Here is a 22,356-nt window from a genome sequence, read left to right as displayed (position 1 = left end):
GTGAGTTAACTAATTTATTCTTTGTGGATTGATTCTCTTATAGATCCTAAAAACCTTCATGCCATGTATAAACATTATTTCACTGTAGGTTTTATATATTTCACTAGGGTTCATAAATCTGCCCTAAAGTTCTTTTTTCTTCAGTGTTCTGGTTCTCCTCTGTCTTTCCTATTTCCCATAGCCCTTCTGACCCATAAATTAAACTATATTTGCAAACATCACTCATACATTTCATAATGTTATTTCCTGATTTGGCCTCCAATTAGTCACCCTAGGCAAAACACCCTCTCAAGGCCTTCATTTCCTCATTGTTCCCTAAGGTTCTTTCGAGCACTGTGATTCTAAGGTGATTTGAGGGCTCATTTCAGTTGATAAAGTGCTTGTTACATTAAATCACTTCTGGTACATGCTTTCAGGAACTGTCCACACATGAAGACTGAATCATTAAAATGTTTTACTCCATATTTTTCAAGTCAGAAACAATAATTCAGAACTCAACGATAACATTCTAATTTTTTAAAATCAAAATAAGATGATCAGAATCATAAAACTTAGCATTTACAACATTGAACCTAGAAAAACATATATAATAGAATGTTAAAGGCAAAAGAGCAGCTGACAGAGAGAAAGACTGAGACTTCTTATGAAGTGTTTCAATTACAGTTACTCCAAAACAACTGTGTAATCAGAATCTGTGTACATAGCCTTATAAGGTGGGGAAAAAATCGAGCCAAAATGTCAAATCATGGAGCCAGAATGATTCTGAATTACCTAAAGATACATTTTGAGAAACAGAACTCTCCCTTATATTCCCCTCCCCCTGTATGAAAGGAGAGAATGTAAAATTATGCACATCTTTAGTAATATTTTATAAAAAATAAATGCCTAGATATAAAGACAATTTAACATTTTCTCTTCAATTTGTTTTTTATAGCAGACATGTTAATTTCATTTTGAACATGGTATGCCAAATATCCTGAGCTTCCAGGAATAAAGTCATGTAGCTCCCCAAGGAATTTCTTCATGGCATCAATTGATATATAACCTACAAAATAAAAATATATATTTATATTTGAAATCCTATCATACTATCATTCTGTTTTTCAGTGTGTTTAAGATTTCTAAAGAATATTTTTAGAGGGATCCCTGGGTGGCGCAGCGGTTTGGCGCCTGCCTTTGGCCCAGGGCGCGATCCTGGAGACCCGGGATCGAATCCCACGTCGGGCTCCCGGTGCATGGAGCCTGCTTCTCCCTCTGCCTGTGTCTCTGTGCCTCTCTCTCTCTCTGTGACTATCATAAATAAATAAAAAAAAATTAAAAAAAAAAGAATATTTTTAGAAATAAGTAAAAAGAAGAAATACCAGTGAGAAAATCTTTCATAAACACTTTCCTTTCCAACTCCCCACTCCCTGCAACCTTCTACCTCCTTTTATTTATTTATTTTAAAGGGTTTATTTATTTATTTTAGAGAGAAAGAGTGTATGAAGCAGGGGAGAAGCAGAGAGATAAGGAGAGGGAGACAGGGATCCCTGGGTGGCGCAGCGGTTTGGCGCCTGCCTTTGGCCCAGGGCGCGATCCTGGAGACCCGGGATCGAATCCCACGTCGGGCTCCCGGTACATGGAGCCTGCTTCTCCCTCTGCCTATGTCTCTGCCTCTCTCTCTCTCTCTCTCTGTGTGTGACTATCATAAATTAAAAAAAAAAAAATTTTTTTTTAAATTTAAAAAAAAAAAGGAGAGGGAGACAATCTCCAGCAGATTCCAAGCTGAGTGCAGAGCCTGTTCTGAGATCATGACCTGAGCTGAAACCAAGAATTGGACCCTTAGCCAACTGAGCTACTCAGGAACCCCTTCTCCCTCCTTTTAAAACACAAATATTTGATTATCCACTTTGACTACTGAGGTCCTTGCTGTCTCTCTCGCTCTCTCAAACAAGTAAATAAAATCTGAAAAAAAAAAAAAAAAAAAAAGCTAGGGAAAATCAGTATTACTGCTTAATCAACAAAGGTTATAGATATGAGTAATTTTGATGTTGTTAATAATCTGAAATTGATAAGAGTATCAAAAAGAACACCTAGAATGTAGAGAGCTTAAGGAATCAATGACTTTAAGCAATATTACCTTGATAGCAACTGCTTATGTGAATGATTATATTTTATGTGTAATATGTTTGTAGTTTATATTAAAACTGAAACTAATTTAAAAGTAAATACTATGAGAAAAATTCTGATAAATCTCAAAGGTTATTGATTTTAGAACACTACCTCTGGGGATGCCTGAGTGGCTCAGCGGTTGAGCGTCTGCCTTCATGTTCAGGGCATGATCCTGGAGTCCCAGGATCAAGTCCTACATCAGGACCACATGGAGCCTGCTTCTCCCTCTGCCTCTGTCTCTGCCTCTCTTTCTCTGTGTCTCTCATGAATAAATAAATAAAATCTTTAAAATAGTTTTAAAAAACGAACATCTTTCCTCGGAACTCTCTTTTCTTCCCTCCAATTCATCTGATTTATATAGAAATAGTCATTTTCTACATGAACTTGCTCCTCGCCCCCAACAGTTGCTTTGGGAATGATTTGAGTTGGGCTAATCACAGCTCTTTCTCTAGATTTTTATATATATAATGCAGCCAGTCAAATCATTATCACTCAGGTGACCATAGCTCTAAGATCTAAAACTTGGGAGTCATGGGGGTCCATGTTTCCTACCATGTAAAGAAAGCCAACTTGCTTCAAGAGAGAAAAATAAAATGAAAATAACATGCAGGGGGCGGCCAGGGTGGCTCAGCATTTTAGCGCCGCCTTCAGCCCAGGGCCTGATCCTGGAGCCTCTGGATTGAGTCCCGCATCGGGCTCCCTGCATGGAGCCTGCTTCTCCCTCTGCCTATGTCTCTCTCTCTCTCTCTCTCTCTCTCTGTCTCTCATGAATAAATAAATAAAATCTTATAAAAAAAAAAAAAGAAATTAACATGCAGAGAAAAACTGGGTATCAGTAAGAGATAGCCATGAGTCCTAGTTACTTCTAAGGCCAAGCAATACGTCTGTCTTCCTCACAGTTTGGTTGATGTGGTGATTTTTCTAATAGACTCCCTTTTGTTTAAGCTAGTTTAAATCAAGTGTCAGTTGACTGCAGCCTAAAGTCCTAACTACTTCAAAGCTGCTAGAATAATCCATTTCTGATGCATAAATGTACTATCTTTCTTATAATTACAGGAATATTTTTATTAATGTAATAATTATTTTTAAAATTCCTATCCTCACATATATCTTCAGAAACTTCACACAGTGTATATGTGCAATTAACTAAATGTTAATATTTTTCTGTACTAGTTTATTTTACACAGAAACCTTGTCATTAGGCAAAGATCATGAGCCATATGGAGTATAGTAGTGCTTCAAGAGATTTTCTGAAGTGAATGATAATGATTAAAATATCTTTAAAAACACTAATCAGTGTTATATTATTGGATTCATAGTTAATTTATTAGCTGTCACTTTATATTAGAGGCAATTAAGCAATATGCTTATGTACCACATGTTGATGGAGGTAGTGTTTTTTTTTTTTTTTTTTTTAAGATTTTGTTTAAATCTTTAAACAAAAACTGTGGGGAACCTGATGCAGGACTCAATCCCAGGACCCTGGGATCACGACCTGAACCAAAGGCAGACACTCAATCACTGAGCCACCCAGGTGCCTCAGGAAAATGTTCTTGGTGGAGGATTCCACATGTGTCTGTGGTAATTAGCCTCTCAGATGGCCCTAAATGATTCTTATCTCTTGGTATTCACTAATTTGTGTTATCTCTGGAAGGAGACTGTACTTGGGTTGGCCTAGTTGACTGATGGCAAGTGGCAGAAGTGACTGTATCCCACTTCTAAGAATAGGATATAAAAAAGACCGTGGCTTCTGTTTTGGGTATGCTCTTTTTCCCTCTTGCATTTCTCACTCTAAGGAAAGCAAGCTGCCACATGTGAACAGCCTTATGGAGAGGCCCACTTGGTGAGGAGTTTGGCCTTTGGCCAAAAATCAGCAAGGACCCAAGGCTTGCCAACAACCACAAGAGTGAGCTTTAAAATGGATATTCCAGTCCCAGTTGTGCCTTGGAGTAACTGCAGGCTTGCTGACAACTTGATTGCAACCTTATAAGAGACTTTGAGACAGAAATATCTAACTAAGATGCTCCTGGATTCCTGGCCCTCAAAAACTATCAAGTAATAAATGTTCATTGTTTCAAGCTGCTAACTTTTAGAGCAGTTTGTTACACAGTAATAGATAACTAATACAGTATCCATGATAGGTTCCTAAGCTTTTAATTATTAGAACTTTTTGGTTTGAAAATTTTTGCCTGGGGATCCCTGGGTGGCGCAGGGGTTTGGCGCCTGCCTTTGGCCCAGGGCGCGGTCCTGGAGGCCTGTGATTGAATCCCACGTCAGGCTCCCTGCATGGAGCCTGCTTCACCCTCTGCCTATGTCTCTGCCTCTCTCTCTCTCTCATTAAAAAAAAAGAAAAGAACATTTTTGCCTGCAAGATAATTTATAGTTATTAATTTTAAAAAATTAATCACACATGTAGCTATCAAGCAGAACTTATTATCATGGGTGATAACTAGTGATATCAGACTAAAAGAATTTAATTCCAAGGATGCCTGAGTGGCTCAGTGATTGAGTGTCTGCCTTCAGTGCAGGACATGATTCCGAGGTCCTGGGAAGCCTGCTTCTCCCTCTACCTATGTCTCTCCCTCTCTCTGTGTGTCGTCTCTCATGAATAATAAATAGAATCTTAAAAAAAAAAAAAAAGAATTTAATTCTAGTCAAAAGCAAAACACACACACACACACAAATCCCTTGATACTTTATGGGACATTTGGCACTATCTGAAGATATTTTTGGTTGTCACAACTTAGGGCCTCAGGTCCTAGGGCATAGTTCCAACTTGTATTTTCTGCACCTAAAATCTAATTAGTTTTAAGAGATTTAATATTCATTAAGCTGAACCCAACCCATTTTGAGAGACAGTCAAGTTATAGTCACAGAAATTGCTACCACTGCCTAATTAGAACTGTCAATCACTATATTCCAACAAGAAGTTATTCCTTCCTGTATAAGCAGATGGGCATGATAAAAAAATAAATAAATAAATAAATTTTAAAAAAAAGGAAGTAGTTGTCATTCCACGCAAAATTATAGCCAAAAATCATCTCTAAAGATTAAAACTTTCTTCTAAGAAAGTGTTATTTAAAATTTTAATGTAGGGGCACCTGGCTGGCTGAGTCAGAAGAGCATGTGACTCTTGATCTCAGGGTCATGAGTTTGAACCCAAGTTGGGTATGGAGATCACTTAAAATAAATAAATAAATAAACTTTAAAAAAATAAAATAAAATTTTCATGTAGAAATATAAAGAAAGAAAATAATCAAGCAAATAAAAATACCAGAAAATTTTACTATGGTTCTATCAATAAAATTAACAAAAGATTATCAGAGGTTGAAATTTTACTTTAAAAATTCTAATGATTAAAAAACAAAAAAAAATTCTAATGATTATTTTTATAGTTCTTTTTTTAGTTTGTTCTTAATACAACATTGTCTTGTCTTTTGAATACAATGAAACACAGCAGCATTGTTACACGTCCAAATCCAAGCATTTGTCTTTTTACATGGCTGATTTTAATATTTATCATTGATTTTTCAAATAAGTTATCAAACACTTGGTAAGTCCAAATAAACATGAGACATTTAGAATCTGGTGATATAGTTCCCTGAAACAAAACCAATACCAGTAGTATGCCACAACCATAGTTTAAGGGATACCTACATTTTTAAAAAAGATTATTTATTTATTTACTCACGAAAGACACAGAGGAGAGAGAAAGGCAGAGACATACGCAGGGGAGAAGCAGGCTCCATGCAGGGAGCCCGATGTGGGACTTGATCCTGGGACTCCAGGATCACGCCCTGGGCCAAAGGCAGGCACCAAACCACTAAGCCACCCAGGGATTCCCAGATACCTCCATTTTATCTGAATGTTTAGGCCTAAGGGATAAATCAGGGTACAACTGCTGCTCCCAATATTAGAACTTAAGTACTTCTACTTAGTTCATTGCCCTTTACAGCCCATGATTTTTCCTAAGAGCCCCAGACTGACTTTGTTGTCAAAGCTGGGTAACAGTTTTCTTTGATGTCTCCAAGACTCATCCTCAAACGACATATTAAAAGTTTTTCTAAAGTGCTTTTCTAAAGACTATGAACAGAAGAAAAAAGTAATAAAACAAATGGCTAGGGCAGCCCCGGTGGTGCGCGGTTTGGCGCCGCCTGCAGCCTGGGGTGTGATCCTGGAGAACCAGGATGGAGTCCCACATCGGGCTCCCTGCATGAAGCCTGCGTCTCCCTCTCCCTCTGCCTGTGCCTCTGCCTCTCTCTCTGTGTCTATGAATAAATAAAATCTTAAAAAAAAAAACAAAAAAAAACAAATGGCTAGACCAAATGGTAAGAAGGAATAGTACTATGAGAGAAGACATCTAGGAATTTGTGGACTAATTTTAAGAGTTTTCACACTGATAAAGAATGCACTCTAAAATGATTTTTAAAATGAAATTTCAAAAACCTATACTTTTCAAGTTGCTGTGTTTTAAACAGAATTTTTTTTAAAACTTATATTTTAGGATCCCTGGGTGGCTCAGCAGTTTGGCGATGTCATATGTCGTTGGCCCAGGGTGTGATCCTGGAGTCTCAGGATCGAGTCCCACATCGGGCTCCCTGCATGGAGCCTGCTTCTCCCTCTGTCTGTGTCTCTGCCTCTGTGTGTGTGTGTGTGTGTGTGTGTGTGTGTCTCATGAATAAATAAAATATTTTTAAAATAAATAAAACTAATATTTTAAAAATGACCCTACTGAATATTACCCAGATCAAAGTATCCAAATATCCACCTCACTCACCATTATCTAAATCCCAGTGGCCGCTTTTCACCTGGTTCCCTTGGTTCCATCCTCTCATGTCAGCCTTAGTAAGCTGTCTTTTCTTTATGTCAGGCACTAGAAAAGCTAAATATGGAGTCCATGGACACCTGTGAATCTCTTTAATTATAGTAAAGTTGGTGTGTTATGTTTGTGTGTGTGTGTATACTAGGGAAAGGGGTCTAATTCATCAGATTCTCAAAGGAAACTATGATTAGAGTTGTCCATGTAATTTGTCTCTCAAATTGGGACACCTGAGAGTAAAAAACTGAGTTTGAGCCCAATGTTGGGTATGGAGATTACTGATGCCAGGACAACAGACATAAACTGGAACTGTCTTGTGTAAACAGGAATGTGTATTCACACTACCAATAGACCAGCTTTTTAACAGAAAATATAGGACCTAACTCTGGGTCAATTCAGCAGATTTATTTAATTCAAATGATATCTCCTCTTTCAGCATCTATAACTGAGTGGTCTCTACTTGCTAGTCTAGGACAACTGCATTATTGTACAAGATATTCTTTTGTTTCTTCCCTACTTGGGTGTTCTCTAAATTTTATTTTAAATTACCTGTTACCATGTTGTTTACTGGATAATTCTGAAGAGGGAAGTACATCTGCTTTTCTGTAACTGGAGTCCTTATAAAATGTTTTTCTGTGCTATAAAATGAAGCATACAGAAAGTCATATTTATACTTGTTTTTTCCTGAGAAATTATTCCAGGCAATATATATAGTAAGCTGTTTGCACTTGAGCAGACTTCAGTTTTATTGGATGAAAACATTCAGTGTGAACTTCTTTTATGCTTCTAAGTAATACTAGTTCCCATACAGATATTTTCAGTTTTCTTGGCCACTTCACAAAACATATTTTTTGTGTATATAGAAGCCTAGGTCTTCCTCAATATTCTTAAAAGCGTAATAATTCAATAATACTTTATATTTAGGGACGCCTGGATGGCTCAGAGGTTGAGCGTCTGCCTTTGGCTCAGGTCCTGATCCCACGATCCGGGATTGAGTCCCACATCGGGCTCCTTGTGGGGAGCCTGCTTCTCCTTCTGCCTATGTCTCTGCCTCTCTCTCTCTCTGTCTCTCATGAAAAAATAAAATCTTAAAAATTATAATAAGACTTTATAATTAGATTAAAAATATACATATGTAATCTTAAATATGCCAAAAGAAGGCACAGTGGGCTCTATTTAAAATAATCACAGCATTTTTTGTTACTCAGTGTTTAATAATTGGAACTCTGTTAACTAGTACTTCAAAACTTTAAAATAAATAAAAAGTGAAATCTGGAAAAATCATGCAATACACTAAAATTCTGAAGTGACTTCTGAGTTAAAAAGAAAAATGGTTAAATTATTCTGAGTGTGGTTGTGTATAATTATTTATATTCTAACTTTTAAGAGCTAAGTAGTTTTCAACTAAAGTATTCTGTTTTCTAACTGTGCCAAATAACAATGTTTATTATATTTAGACTACATATAACCAATAGATAATACAATTGCATGAAAATAAAAGTCTCAATAATTAAAAGTTGGGGTCATCCTTAATTTATTTTCCTTAAAAAAATCTAAAATTACATTTAGTGATAGTAAAAGCTTTATTTTTAATTTATCTAAAAGTTAGATTTCATCTGAACTTTTTCTTTTTTTAAGATTTTATTTATTTATTCATGAGAGACACACAGAGAGAGAGAGAGGCAGAGACACAGGCAGAGGGCAAAGCAAGCTCCATGCAGGGAACCTAATGTGGGATTTGATCCCAGGTCTCCAGGATCAGGCCCTGGGCTGAAGTCAGCGCTAAACCACTGAGCCACCTAGGCTGCCCTCATCTGAACTTTTATAAAAGAAACTGTAGCTCAGTTAGGGTAAGATCCTTCAAATAAGCAAAACAGTGTTCCCAGAAGAGTCAAGGACTAAAAAAAGATAAACCATTATTATCATCTATTATGGCTCTGAAATTTCTAGCTAAGCAATGAGATGGGGGAGGGTAAAGAAAGAAATGAAAAAGAGATAACTAGTAAAAAGGAAGAAGCAATCTTTCATATTAACAAATGATATAATTGTATACTCTGAAAACCCAAGAGAATCACTGAAATGCTTCTAGAATCTTAAAGATTCCAAGTGGGCAGTTATAAAACAAATATCCCCAAATCAATAAATTTCCTATATAACAGCAATAACTAATAAAAAATAAAATAAAATAAAAATGATCCAATCTGCAACAGCAACAAAATTCATAAAAATCTAGAAATAACTATAACAAGGAATTTGTGATTCTATATGTAGAAAAATAAGAAATTTTACTGAGATATAGAAAAGGAAAATTAAAACAAAAAATAAAAGATATTCTCCTGGATTGGAATATTGAAAATTATAAAGTCATCAATTCTTCTCAATTTTAACACAATTCCCAATAGGGATTTTAGAGGTTAAGAAAAAAATAATTCTAAAATTTACTTGAACAACATGTTAGAAGATCTAATAGGAGGCAGATCAAATTTATAATAGAATGAAAAAAAATACCTAGCAATAATCTTAAAAGACAAATGTGATTCATATGAAGAAAATATGAAAAATGTTTTTAAGGGCCACAAAAGAAAATTTGAACAAGTGAGGGAAAAATACCGTTTCTCAGATGGGAAGATTCAGTATCAGAGATAGTCTCCCTAAGTTAATCTATAAATTTCTTGTAATGTTATCAGAAATAACAGTAATTTTTAAAAAACATATGAACAAGATGGCTCTAAAATTCAGACAGAAAAATAAACTAGAAAGAATAGCTAAGAAAATTTGAAAAAGACTAAAGAAGAAAACCTAGCACCAGATATCAAGTCCTATTATAAATAACTAAAACAGAATGGTGCTGTTGCATGACAAATGAATGGAATATAAAAATATAAAATGCAGAAATAGACCCAAATAGTTACAGGGATCTAACCTATGATAAAGGTGGCATTTTAAGATGGTGGTGAGGGGATAAATTATTTAATCAATAGCCACAAGTAATTAGCTATCTGGAGGAAAAAAGAAAAAAAGTAGGTTCCCACCTTACACCAAAATATATTCCAAATGTGTCACAGATTTAAATTGAAAAAAAAAAAAGAAATCATTAAGAAGAAACCATAGCAAAAAATGATAATAATCTTAAGAGTAGGAAGACTTCCCTAAGTACAACATAAAACCAGAGAACCATCAAAGAAAATGTTAATAAGCATGAATGCATACAGGAAAACATATTTGTATGACAAAACCCAACATTTTTTAAAGTCAAAAGACAACAGGCTAAAAATTAATTGTAATTTATTTCAAATGAAGTAACTCTCCTAAAATGTAAAGAGTTCTTATCAAAAAATAAAAAAGCAAAACTCAATAGAAAAATATGCAAAGGATACGAACAAACATTCACAGAAAAAGAGATATAAGTGGTTCTCAAACATCTGAAGACAACTCAACCTCATTCATAATAATAGTAATTCAAACAAAACTAGAGTGAGATACCATTTTATACCTATCAGATTAGCAAGGACCAAAATATATGATAAGTACTCTGTGTTAGAGAAGGCATAGGGGAAACAAGATGACTAACCATTCCAGTTTACCCCAGATTGAGGGATTTCTCAGGACATGGGGCTTTTCAGGATTAAAACCAGGACATTTCTAAGCAAACCTGAATGTTTGGTTACCATAGCTAGAAAAGGCACATTTATACATAACCAGTAGGAGCGTAAATTGATTTAAACTGTATGGAGGGCAATTTGATAAGACCTATTAAGGATACAAATCTACATGCCTTTCGATCTCCTAAGAATTACCCTACAGATACTCCCATACATACAAAATGACATAAGATAATCATTCACTGAAGCACTGCTTTTTTTTTTTTTTTTTTTTAAGATCCATTTATTTATTTGAGAGAGAGCAAGCAAGAGAGAGGGGAAGGGGCAAAGGGAGAAGCAGACTCCTTGCCCCGCTGAGGAAGGAGCCCAAAGAGGTGCTCTATCCCAGAACCCCAAGATCATGACCCCAGCAGAAGGCAGACACTTAACCGACTGAGCCACCCCAGGTTCCCCTGAAGCACTGTTTTTAATAGCAAATTAGAAATTACTTAAAAGTCCATTAAAATAAGCAACTAGTTAAGTAAGTTATGGTACATCCATATAATAGAACACTATATAGATAAAAACATGAAAAACTCTTTATGTAATAATATGGAATGATCTCCAAGGTAAATTATTGAGTGAAAAAAGGCAAGGAAACTGATAATATTGGTTGCTTCTGGGAGGGAAATTGACTTACTAGGGACCAGTATTTTCATAGTATCCTTTTTTGTACATGTTGGGTTTTCATAATTAAAATTTGAAAATAGGAAAGTAACATGTAGGCATGAAGATGTAAGGAAAATATTTTTTAAAAGGAGAGTAATAATAAGACTGGGACTTCCCTTGTACGTATTAAAATACATAAATGAAGTTATATAACTTAAAAGAATATTGTATTGATACAGAAATAGATCCACAGATTAATGGAATAAAACAAATAGCCTAAAAATAGATCTTCATATACACAAAAACAACGTTCGACAAAGGAAAATTACACATCAGTTTGAAACAGATTATTAAAAAAACCAGTGGAAATCTCTTATTTGCAAAACAAAATCAATTTAGATCTTCACCTATTACCATACACCAAAATAAATATCTGCAGAGTTTAAAACTAATTTGATCTCTGAATGGGAAATAACATAAAAGCGGTAGAAGAAATTATAAAGGAAAAGTGATTAATGATGGAAAATATAAAACTTATATCTCTAAAAAAGTATATGCCAGACAACAAATTGTGAATACAATGTGGCAAATTGGCAAAAGGATAATATAGCTACTATATAAAGATGCCAGACAAGTTGATAAGAAAAACAATAAGGCCTCCAGTAAAATAGGGAGAAAGCAGGTCACCTGGGTGGCTCAGTCCATTAAACATCTGCTTTTGGCTCAGGTCATGATCCCTGATCCCCCAGGGTCCTGGGATTGGCTCCCACATCAGGCTCCCTGCTCTGTGGGGGGCCTGCTTCTCCCTCTCCCTCTGCCTGCCACTCCCCCTACTTGTGTGCTCTCTCTCTGTCAAATAAATAAAATCTTTTTTAAGAAATGGGTGTGTGGGGGGGGAATAAAGGATAAAAACAAACCACAGAAAAGAAATATAAAACGCTAAAAAATTCAAAAAGGTTCAAAGCCATTAAGTATTCAAAGAAAAATGCAAATTAAAGCAAGACTTATTTGTATAAAACTAGGAAGAAATGTCCTAATGTTGGTGGTGGTTATCTCTAAGTGGCAGGGTTGCTTATTATTTAAAATTTTCTTTATTTTCTATTTTGAAAAATTATATGCATTAGGTTTATAGTAGAGTAAGTTCATGCAATTTTTAGAAGATTTGGGGAAGATACTGAGAAACAAAAATAGTATAGTGATTAAGAGTTTGGATTCTGGATCAGCTAAACTTAGCTTCAAATTCAGCTTAAGCAATGTTAGGTGACAATTAGCTCTCTGAACTCTTTTCCTCAATTGTGAGATGGGTCTGATAATATTTATCTATCTTATAAGGTTACAAGAATCAAATGAACTGATAAGCTTGCAAGTGTCTTTTTTTTTTTTAATTTTTTTTGTTTTTTTTGCAAGTGTCTTATATTCAGCAAGTGTTTAATAACTAGTTCATCACTTACTGTTCAATTATCACCAGTAGTACACCAATAAAAATGCTTCCTGAGTAAGGACAAAGTATATTTTATCTATGTTCACACTGCACCCTCTGGTGGTTCCATAAAGAAAAGGCTCTAGATTAGATACCTACCTAAGGTATCCATTCATATCCTTTGTCTATTGTTATTGCTATTGTTATTGGACATCTTTTCTTCAGATTTGTAAGCCCCCTTTGTATCTTAAACCAGTTTTTATCAGATGTTTTTCCAAGTGTATATTTTTCTTTTGACCTAGTTCATGGTATTTTTATTGCCACATACAAGATTAAAATATTTTTTGGTAGTTATACTTCTCAATCTTTTTCCTTTATGGCCTCCATGTTTTACAGGCAACCATGAGTTAAAGAACTTATGTATCTAATATCTTTCCTAGTCAAGTGAATTACTGGGAGTTACTTTTTATTTTCTATTTCCCAGCCTTCTCTTACAAGATCACTTAGGATAATTATCCTTTCCTCTATTAATCCCTTCAGAATATCTTCACGGTCTTACCTCCTCTATTCTTATTTTTCTTCCTCTATTTATCTTATCTCAAAAAAGCGTAACAAGTAAGTTCAAAGGAGTGCTAGAGATAGAGATCCCAAGACTTAAAATATGAATTCTCGGGACACCTGGGTAGTTCAGCAGTTGAGTGTCTGCTTTGGCTCGGGACATGGTCCTGGGATCGAGTCCCACATCCGGCTTCCTGCATGGAGCCTGCTTCTCCCTCTGTCTATGGCTCTGCCTCTCTCTGTGTGTGTCTCTCATGAATAAATAAATAAAATCTTTAAAAAATGAATTCTCAAACTTAAGTAGTAGAATATCTAGAAGTCACAGGACCATGAAACAATGGTTTACTAAACTTACTTAAATACACAACTTTGTGTAAATTAGGTAACAACTAACTTCAAATTATAACAAACCAAATAGTTGGTACAAACTATGGAAGAAAAACTTAAAATTGAAAGAACTATATAAAGTAAATCCATTAATTTTAATATTGAAGAGAGATAGCTACTATTTGATCATTTTTATTTCAGCAGCAAAATACCAGACCTTCGAATAGCCAGTACTCCCCATGAGCATTTGAAAACCATGGAACTGGAAAATATGGAATTAGGACTAGATTATGAATAAGGCTGAAACAAAGGGGGACTCTCATAGATTGTTTCTAACATAATGGTAAGTCCATGAGTGTGTCTTTTTAAATTTCATTTTTTAAACCAAAGGAACCACATTACAAACAATTTGGAAAAGAGAGGAGGAAATCACTTAGAACTTCCAATCCTAATAAAATTACTGCTAATATTTCATATATTTTCTTATTTAAAAAATAATGTAACATAAATAATAAATAAATTCTTGTTTCTTTTGTGCAAGGATAGTCTAGCATACTGGTTGGCTCTGGAATTAGACTGACCCAGTTAAATCCAACTTCTCCACACCTAATAATAAAAGTTTGGGGCACCTGGGTGGCTGAGTCGGTTAAGCACCTGCCTTTAGTTCAGGCCATGATCCCAGAATTCTGCGATAGAGCCCTACATCGGACTCCCTGCTCAGTGAAGAGTCTGCTTTTTCCCTCTCCATCACCCTCTGTTCCTCCCCCTCCTCATGTTCTCTCTCTTTCTCTCTGAAATAAAATATTTTTAAAAAATAATAAAAGTTTGTATAACTTTGGGCAAATTAATGTACCTAATCCTAGATCTTTTTTGCTATAAAGTGGCAATGGTGATAATGATAATATTAATAGTGTAAGAAGACCACGAAAATTAAATGAGATAAACACAGTCGGTGCTCAAAGATGCCTACATTAAATTGAATATCAATGAAGTATATGAATTCAATACCTTTTGGATAATTCTTTTTTGCGATCTGTTTCTAGTTCACTGTTTTCCCTAAGGGCTTTTATTTCATTTGGTGTTACTTCATAATGCTGTGGATAGCAAAAAGAAAACAAAATCACATTTTTAAAAGTCAGCACATCAATGATCTAATCAAATGTTTTTTTAAAAAGCAAAAAAAAGTAAATTGGCAATATATATCAAGAGTCATAAAAATATTTAGACACTTAGGTCCATTCAATCTAGTTTGGTGGCAAAAACTTGAAAAATTTTGCACACACACACAATTATACTATTTGTTTTTAGGGCTATGTAGACTATGTATTTTTAAAATATCAGCTGTGGTTGTATTAGATTGTAAAATTTTGACTAATTTTATTCTCTTTTCAATTTTTGAAATTTTCCCTAATGTGGCCATAGTACTTTTTAGTTTTTAAAAGGAAACAAAAACTAAATAAATAAAATAAATAAAAGGAAACAAAAAAGTTATTAATTTAAACTTTCTTAAAATCTTCGACTTGAACCTAGGCTTCCATTGAGTTACAAATCAAAAATATTAAGTAAGCTGAACAAATTATATTTCTACTTCAAAATTAAAATGGAATATATAGCTATAGAGTTATGAAAGAACTAAATGTGTATTACGCTTTTCAAAAAGATTATGTGAAAGTGACTCAGATATTGGCACCTGTCACATAATTATAATTACTTAATACACCATTAGGAAATTTCTGTTTAAATCACAAATCCACTCCAAACAATATTAATGCTCCCCCAAATTACTTTCCAGATTTATCCTTGCTGTTGCCATTCAAAGTACTTTCTAGTTATATATTCTATGGTTACATTATTATAATTGGCTAATATTAATCAATATTTTGAAAGAACTAACAAAATCATTTATCACAAAATCATATAATTTCTAGAGTTAGTCACCACTACAGACATGTTCTACTAATTTTTTCATAGAAAAAATACTGGATCGGGTGGGAGCTGAGAAAATTTGGTTCCATTTTGCTGATGTCTAGTATATAAACTAAAACAGTTTTTTACCTTTTCTTTACCTCAGTTCTCATTTCTAAAACTGAATAATTAAATTAATGAGCTTTAAGGAGTTTTTTCAGCTTTGAAGTTCTAGCATACTCAATAATTATTGTCAAATAACAACTATTCTACACCATAGTGAAAACACTATGACAAGCCAAGGATTAGATATTTTGGCCCTTACTATAGCATAGCCAAAGATACTTAAATAACTATGATTTTCAGATGATGAAAACTTGGGAAGAAAAAACAAACTAATGAAAGGAATACAAAATGTATAATTGCTTGGCTTTAGACATATAAAGATTTTCTTCCTAAGTGTTTACTTCGAAAATTTTCAAACTCTGAATTGTCAGAGAAGTACTATACACTTTTCACCTAGACTCATAACGTGTTAACATTTTTTAATCACTCTGCATGCCTTCTCTCATTTTTTATTTTTGCTGGACCATTTGAAAAGATTTGCAGATATCATGACATCTTACTCCTTAATCTTTAGGTTGCATTTTCTTTATCTTTTTAATTTTTAAAAAAGATCTTATTTTTTTTAACAGAGAGAGCACAAGCAGGGGGAGCAGCAGAGGGAGAGGGAGAAGCAGGCTCTCTGCTGAGCAGGGAGGCTGATGTGGGGCTCAATTCCAGGACCCTGGGATCTTGAGCTGAGCTGAAGGCAGATGTTTAATGGACTGAGTCACCTAGGCACCCCTGCATTTTCCTTAAAAAGCATTCTTTCATCTTTACAATACCACCATTACAATTAAGAAAATTAACATTAATTCAATATCACCTAATAGTCCACATTTATATTTTCCCAATTGTTCTCAAAATGTCTTTTTTACTTTTTATTTAGAAAACATCCAGAATCCAATCAAGGTTTATACATCACATTTGCTTGTTATGTCTCTTGATCTTGAACAGTATTTCTGCCTTTTTGTTTTGTTTTTTTTAGGACATTGTTTTAAAGAGACTAAGCTAGATAGCTGTTTTGTGATATGTCTCACATTCTGGAATTGTCTGATTACTCATAATTAAATTAAGGTTAATTAGGTTAAGCATTTTGAACAAGAACGCTATATAAATAACATTGTGTACCTTTAATGATATATTAAAGCTGAACATAATGAGAGGTTATTCCAATTTTGGTGATGCTAAATTTGACCAGTTGGTTATGTGGTGTCTGCCAGATATCTCTACTGGGAAGGCACATCCTTTATCTTTGTAACTAATAAGTAATCTAAGGGGTGATAATTTAAGATCATGGGTTTAACATCTACTAATGATCCTGCCTAAATCAATTATTTTATTAGGGGTGGTAATTAGGGCTTTGCATTCTACCATCTTTTCTATATTTATTAGTTGCTATTTTATAAGGAAATTTTCCCTTAAATTTAATTTTTTTTTCTTAAATTTCATCTTTCCTTCCTTACTTCCAACCCTCCTTCCTGCCTTCCTTTCTTTCCTCTTCTTACCTCCTCTCCCTCCTTCTGTTCTTTTTTTTTCTTTCTTTACGCTTTCAGAGTAGCACTACTGAATCATGGATTCTTTTAAATTTAATGTACTATAATTCATTACTATCATTCTTTTTGACCCTCAAATTATCCCAAATTGGCTACTGTGTAAAGATTTTGAAGTAAGTCAAAAGTACTAACAAGTTTGAGGAAGAATAGTAAAAGCTATAAAACAGTTTTCAATATTGTACACATTTATTGAGGGGTGTTATTCAAAACATTTAACAAATGACACAACATAGGAATTAGTAAATCAGAATCTATGCTGGCAATAAAAAACTGGTAAATTCTGTGCACCTATTACTTCTCCAATTAATGATAGATTTTCAAGTTTTTTACATGAATAATTTTATTCATATAAAAATATCTCAACATTATCAGTGTACTAGTGTGAAAATAGTATTAGACTAGATAATGTTCTCTAAAAGCATGTCCTTTAAATTCCATAACCTGGATCATTGATGTTAGCATGTCACAAGTAAACATTTTTAAGATTACATTGCTTTAAAATTTTTTTGCAACTGTATATTCTAACCAAGTACTTTAATTTACTCTTACCTTTTCTATCTGAAAATGTTGGTCTTGTTCCCAAATAAAATTACCAAGTTTTCTTCTTATTTCTGTGGTAAGAAAAACAAATTCAATACTATTTTTTAGGTAATTTTGTAGTTTTCTGAAGTTTACTTGAAGACTGAAATTTCTAGGTCACCATTATTCCACTTGCATCAAACTCACCTAAGATACTGATTTAAAATGCAGATTCTTATTGAATCAGATGATTGAGGAGGAGCTCAGGAATTGTATTTTTAACAGCCTCCCCAGATGATTCCATAGCATCATGAGAATCATTGTTGTAAATTTTTTCTGCTGGAATATATGCCTTCATTAGATGTCTGTATCTTTAGGCCAACCGTTAATAAAGAAGACAATTATCCAGTCAAAACAAAAGGTGTAAACTTCCTAAATTTGTACACTAGAGGTCCTCAAGAATTTAATGGTTGGTAAAAGAAGAATGGAAGAGAAACATGTCTAGTGGGCATAATAGTATAGGAATTCTAACAATGCTCAGCATGTTAAAGGACTATGTCATTCTTTAATGATCTCAAAAGCTTCCACGGTAGCCCAATTGAAGATAAAAAGGTAACATTCCTCTAGACCTATGCGGTCCACTATAGCAGCCACTGGAGCAGCTACATATTGGCATCATAGGAAATGTGGCTAGTCCAAAGTGAGATGTTTTGAGTATAAAATAAACACTGTATTTCAAAGATTTAGCATTAAAAAAGGAATGTAAATATCTTGATAATTTTTATGTTGGTTATATACTCAAAGGACAATATTTTAGTTATACCTGGTTAAATAAAATATATTCTTAAAATTAATTTACCTAGGGGCACCTGGGTGGCTCAATCAGTTAAGCATTTGATTTTTTTTTTTTTTTATGATAGTCACACACACAGAGAGAGAGAGAGAGAGAGAGAGAGAGGCAGAGACAAAGGCAGAGGGAGAAGCAGGCTCCATGTACCGGGAGCCCGACATGGGATTCGATCCCGGGTCTCCAGGATCGCACCCTGGGCCAAAGGCAGGCGCCAAACCGCTGCACCACCCAGGGATCCCAAGCATTTGATTTTTGATTTCGGGTTCAGGTCATGATCTCAGGGTCATGAGACTGAGTGGGAAGTCTGCTTGAGATTCTCTCCCTCTCCCTCTGCCTCTGTCCCTCCTCTCACTTGCACTCTCTCTAAAAGTAAATAAATTAATCTATTTTTAGTTTATAAATAAAAATCTTATTTTTATTCATTGATTTCTTATTTATACTAGAAAATTTTAAATTAGCATTGGTTCACATTTGCATTTTACCCTTCTACTAGACAATACTGGTCTAGGTAGATAATAATGTATACTTTTTATTCTTAAAAAGGAGCATCATTTCATTTAAAACAGATTTTTAAATTTTTTTATTTATTTATTTTAGAGAGAGGGAACACATGCAGGGATTGGGGGAGGGACAGAGGGGGAGAGAAAGGGACGGTCTTAAACAGACTCTGCACTGAGCATGGAGCCCCCCATGCTGGGCTCTATCTCACCACCCTGAGATCATGACCTGAACCAAAACCAAGAGTTGGATTCTTAACCAATTGTACCACCCAGGCTCCCCGTTATTTATATGAGAGAGAGAGAATGCATACAAGTGGGAGCTTGAGGGGCAGAAGGAAAAGATCTCAGGCCAACTCTGTGCTGAGCATCGAGCCCCAAATGGGGCTTGATCTCATGACTCTGAGATGATGACCTGAGTATGACAATGAATAAAAAATCAAGAGTTGGATGCTTAACCAACAGAGTCACCCAGGAGCCTCAAAACAGATTTTTTTAAAATTTAAATACATTTTAATATAAGATGCTAAATTCAAAGACAGAAGTAATAACAATATTAGAGCAGATAGTCATTCTATAATATAAGCTCTTTAAAGGTGGGTATTCACTGATTGGCACAGTTTTTTAATAAAGCAGTACTCCTATCCAATCCCCAATCCTTAATTTATTTGTATAATCATTTAGAACAATTTATTGTTATAACTAGCTCTTACCAGGACATCAATTGTGGAAGGAATCCAATCTTTGGAGTTTCTAAAGCTCTCCTATAGAAATCTTTTTCAAACTCTTTTTGTTTTTTTGTTTTAAATAGCCTGCTCAGTGGGAATTTGTTCTAGCTTCAGTCTGTCTTTCTAAGCATAGACACACATGTATCATTAATTGGGTAATAATGTAAGACCTAAAATGAGATATTTAAAAATAGGCCACAAAAGTCAGGGAAATCGTATTCTAAGGAGGGAAAACTAAAAGAATCAATCTCAGAAGCAGTTTATTCACTTGCCCTTTATCTTATAGGGTTGCTGAAATAATTAAACAAGTTAATGGGAAAGTACTTTTTTTTTTTTTTTTTGAGAGAGAGAGGGAAGGGTGGGAGAGGGAGAGGAAATCTTTCCTCTTTTTTTAAATTTTATTTATTCATTCATGAGAGACACAGGCAGAGGGAGAAGCAGGCTCCATGCAGGGGGCCTGATGCAGGACTCGATCCCAGGTCTCCAGGATCACACCCTGGGCCAAAGGCAAGCACTAAACTACTCAGCCACCCAGGCTGCCCCTGGGGGAGGAAATCTTAAACTGACTCCAGGCTCAGGCCAGAACTTGACTCGGCTTGATCTCACAACCCTGAGATCATGACCTGTGCCAAAATCAAGAGTCGGATACTTAACTTATTGAGCCACACACGTGCCCCAATGTATAAAGAACAATACAAATAAGTATATGGGTTCATTATTACAATGAATCTTAAAATTTTATTATAATAATGAAGAGATTCAAAACTAGCAAACATTTATTAAATGCTCACATGTCAGACTACTTGATATATTATATTTTATCCTCAAAACAACTTGCTAAAGTTTACAAAACTAGTAAGTATTGGATCCTAGCCAGTGAGCACTGTGAGGGCAAGATCTGCTTTTTGTCTTATTCACCACTGACTCACCACCACCTTGGTTGAAACCTGACACAGTAGTTTAGTGAATGTGTGAATGAGCAATAAACAAACAAAGCCAGACTATATACTCAAGGTAATCTGATCCCAAGCTCATGCTTTTCCACTTATATTAAATGATATGAAACACAAAAATCTCTTATTGAGAACAAAGATCAGTAAAGTTGGGAGAACTAGCTGGATTCCGCTAACAAGGATCGGATAAATGATCTTTGCTAACCTTTTTGCAAGCACTCAGGGGGAAGAATGAAATGACCTAAAGTCACCGAGTTTTTTATTTCAGCATTAGCGACTGCAGAGAGATAGTGGGCGTGAAAAACTGTAGCATTGTCTTCTATGTAATCAAGGCTCTGATATATTCTAGGAGAAAGAAAGGAAATATTTTAGGTTATAAAATAAACAAGAATGTATTCAACCTTTCAAAAGAAAGAAAAAGTGAGAGGAAGCAGGGATAATTATCTATAGGTACTCAAGCCACTGGGGAATTAAGGGAGTAGGGAGGGGGCAGCCAGGGTGGTGATTACACCTCTGGCTTGTAATCATAAATGGGACAGCAGTGTGAAGGGGAATCGCGGGGGGGGGGGGGGGGGGCAGATTGGAGGCAGAGTAACCTCTCAGAAAGCTACTGTTAGAGCCGGGCGAGCGATAATGAAGGTGTGGAGGAAGATAGCAGCGAGTAGGAGGAACATTTACAGGCGTACACGGAATACGTACCCTGGTGTTTGGCCACCGACTGATTAACGGGGGTGGAGTTGTTTATTCACAAGAAACTAGTACAGTTTGAAGTTTGAGAACACAGGACCTGGTGCAGGTGTGAAGGGGCAATCAGGGGGTTGGGCTGAAACATACTGAATGTGATGGGCCTTCAGGGCACCATACAGAGTTGTGGGGCAGACAGCTAGAATCACAAGGCTGGAACTCGGGAAGCCTCGCAGACCAGGAGGGAGGCCATTCGGCTGTGGCAAGAAGTTATTTACATACCCCTCCCTGCCCCCCTCCCTGCCCCCGCCCACCCCCCACCCCCCATCTGGGGCTGAAAACGTGCTCCTTTCCAGTCTATTCCTATCATCAATATTTCTCAGGGCACCGACTTCCATCTCCAACTCCTGGCTCATCAGGACCCAAGAGGCACTGCCCGGCGGCCTTCAGGTACCTCAGCGTGTCTGGGTGGGAGGCATCACAGCTGAACAAGAAGTCGGCAGCCCTTGGGTCACTGATGGAGCCCCCTTCGTCCACTGCGGAGGCAAGAGCACAAGGTGAGCCTAGCGAGTATCCTGGCACCAAAGCACCATAGAGAAGAGGGGTGCTCTGCCCACCACCTCACCCGCCCCTTCCACCCAGCTGCCTACCCCAGAACTGCCTCAGTTCCTCGCCGACGCTGCCGCAGAACCAACCCCGCTGCCCTTGAAACATGGCGTCGGCCGGCACACGAGGGGGGGGAGGGGGGAGCCTAGCGGGGATCGCTGATTGGTCTGAGGTGCGAAGCCAAGCTCGGTGATTGGTTCTCAGAGTAATGGGCGGGAAGAGACTGAGGGGAGAGGAACAGGAATTCCGTCACCACCAGAGAGCTGACCCGCTCGTGGGACTGTGGCGGAGGAGCCTCTCAGCTTTCCCCTGACATGGCGGAGAAGGGTGGGTCAGTCCGGCTTGTGAGTGTTAAACCCTCAGTATCAAAGTTATTGTGCTCTTGTTACAGGCGTGGTCGCAGGTTCTGTGGCATCAGGTATTATTTTGAA

At 36.0% G+C, this 22,356-nt stretch overlaps 1 protein-coding gene and 1 long non-coding RNA gene across 3 annotated transcripts in view; one reads left to right on the top strand and one right to left on the bottom strand.

Annotated features, from left to right (window-relative positions):
- Positions 1-434: 434 nt before the first annotated feature.
- TERB2 (telomere repeat binding bouquet formation protein 2) lies at positions 435-22,113 on the bottom strand. Of its 2 annotated transcripts, none has more exons than XM_072808222.1 (7): positions 21,970-22,113; positions 21,774-21,855; positions 20,841-20,980; positions 17,638-17,699; positions 14,534-14,619; positions 7,520-7,608; positions 435-1,045 (listed from the first exon to the last, which is right to left on the bottom strand). In XM_072808222.1, the coding sequence occupies exons 1-7, from the start codon at positions 22,031-22,033 to the stop codon at positions 903-905; spliced, it is 666 nt and encodes a 221-aa protein (XP_072664323.1). In that variant the 5' UTR covers positions 22,034-22,113; the 3' UTR covers positions 435-902. The 2 variants fall into 2 exon arrangements, with proteins under 2 accessions (XP_072664323.1, XP_072664324.1); XM_072808223.1 differs by lacking the exon at positions 435-1,045 and adding an exon at positions 6,906-7,033.
- LOC140622575 (uncharacterized) overlaps positions 21,629-22,356 on the top strand; it is a 60,748-nt gene continuing 60,020 nt past the window's right edge. The window contains exon 1 of the long non-coding RNA XR_012022286.1: positions 21,629-21,876. This is a non-coding gene — a long non-coding RNA (uncharacterized lncRNA). The remainder of the gene's footprint in view (positions 21,877-22,356) is intronic.

Source organism: Canis lupus, chromosome 32 (assembly GCF_048164855.1).
Source record: "Canis lupus baileyi chromosome 32, mCanLup2.hap1, whole genome shotgun sequence".
NCBI lineage: Eukaryota > Metazoa > Chordata > Mammalia > Carnivora > Canidae > Canis > Canis lupus.
The sequence above is the reverse complement of the archived record's forward strand: the minus strand, read 5'-3'. Positions and strand labels throughout refer to the sequence as shown.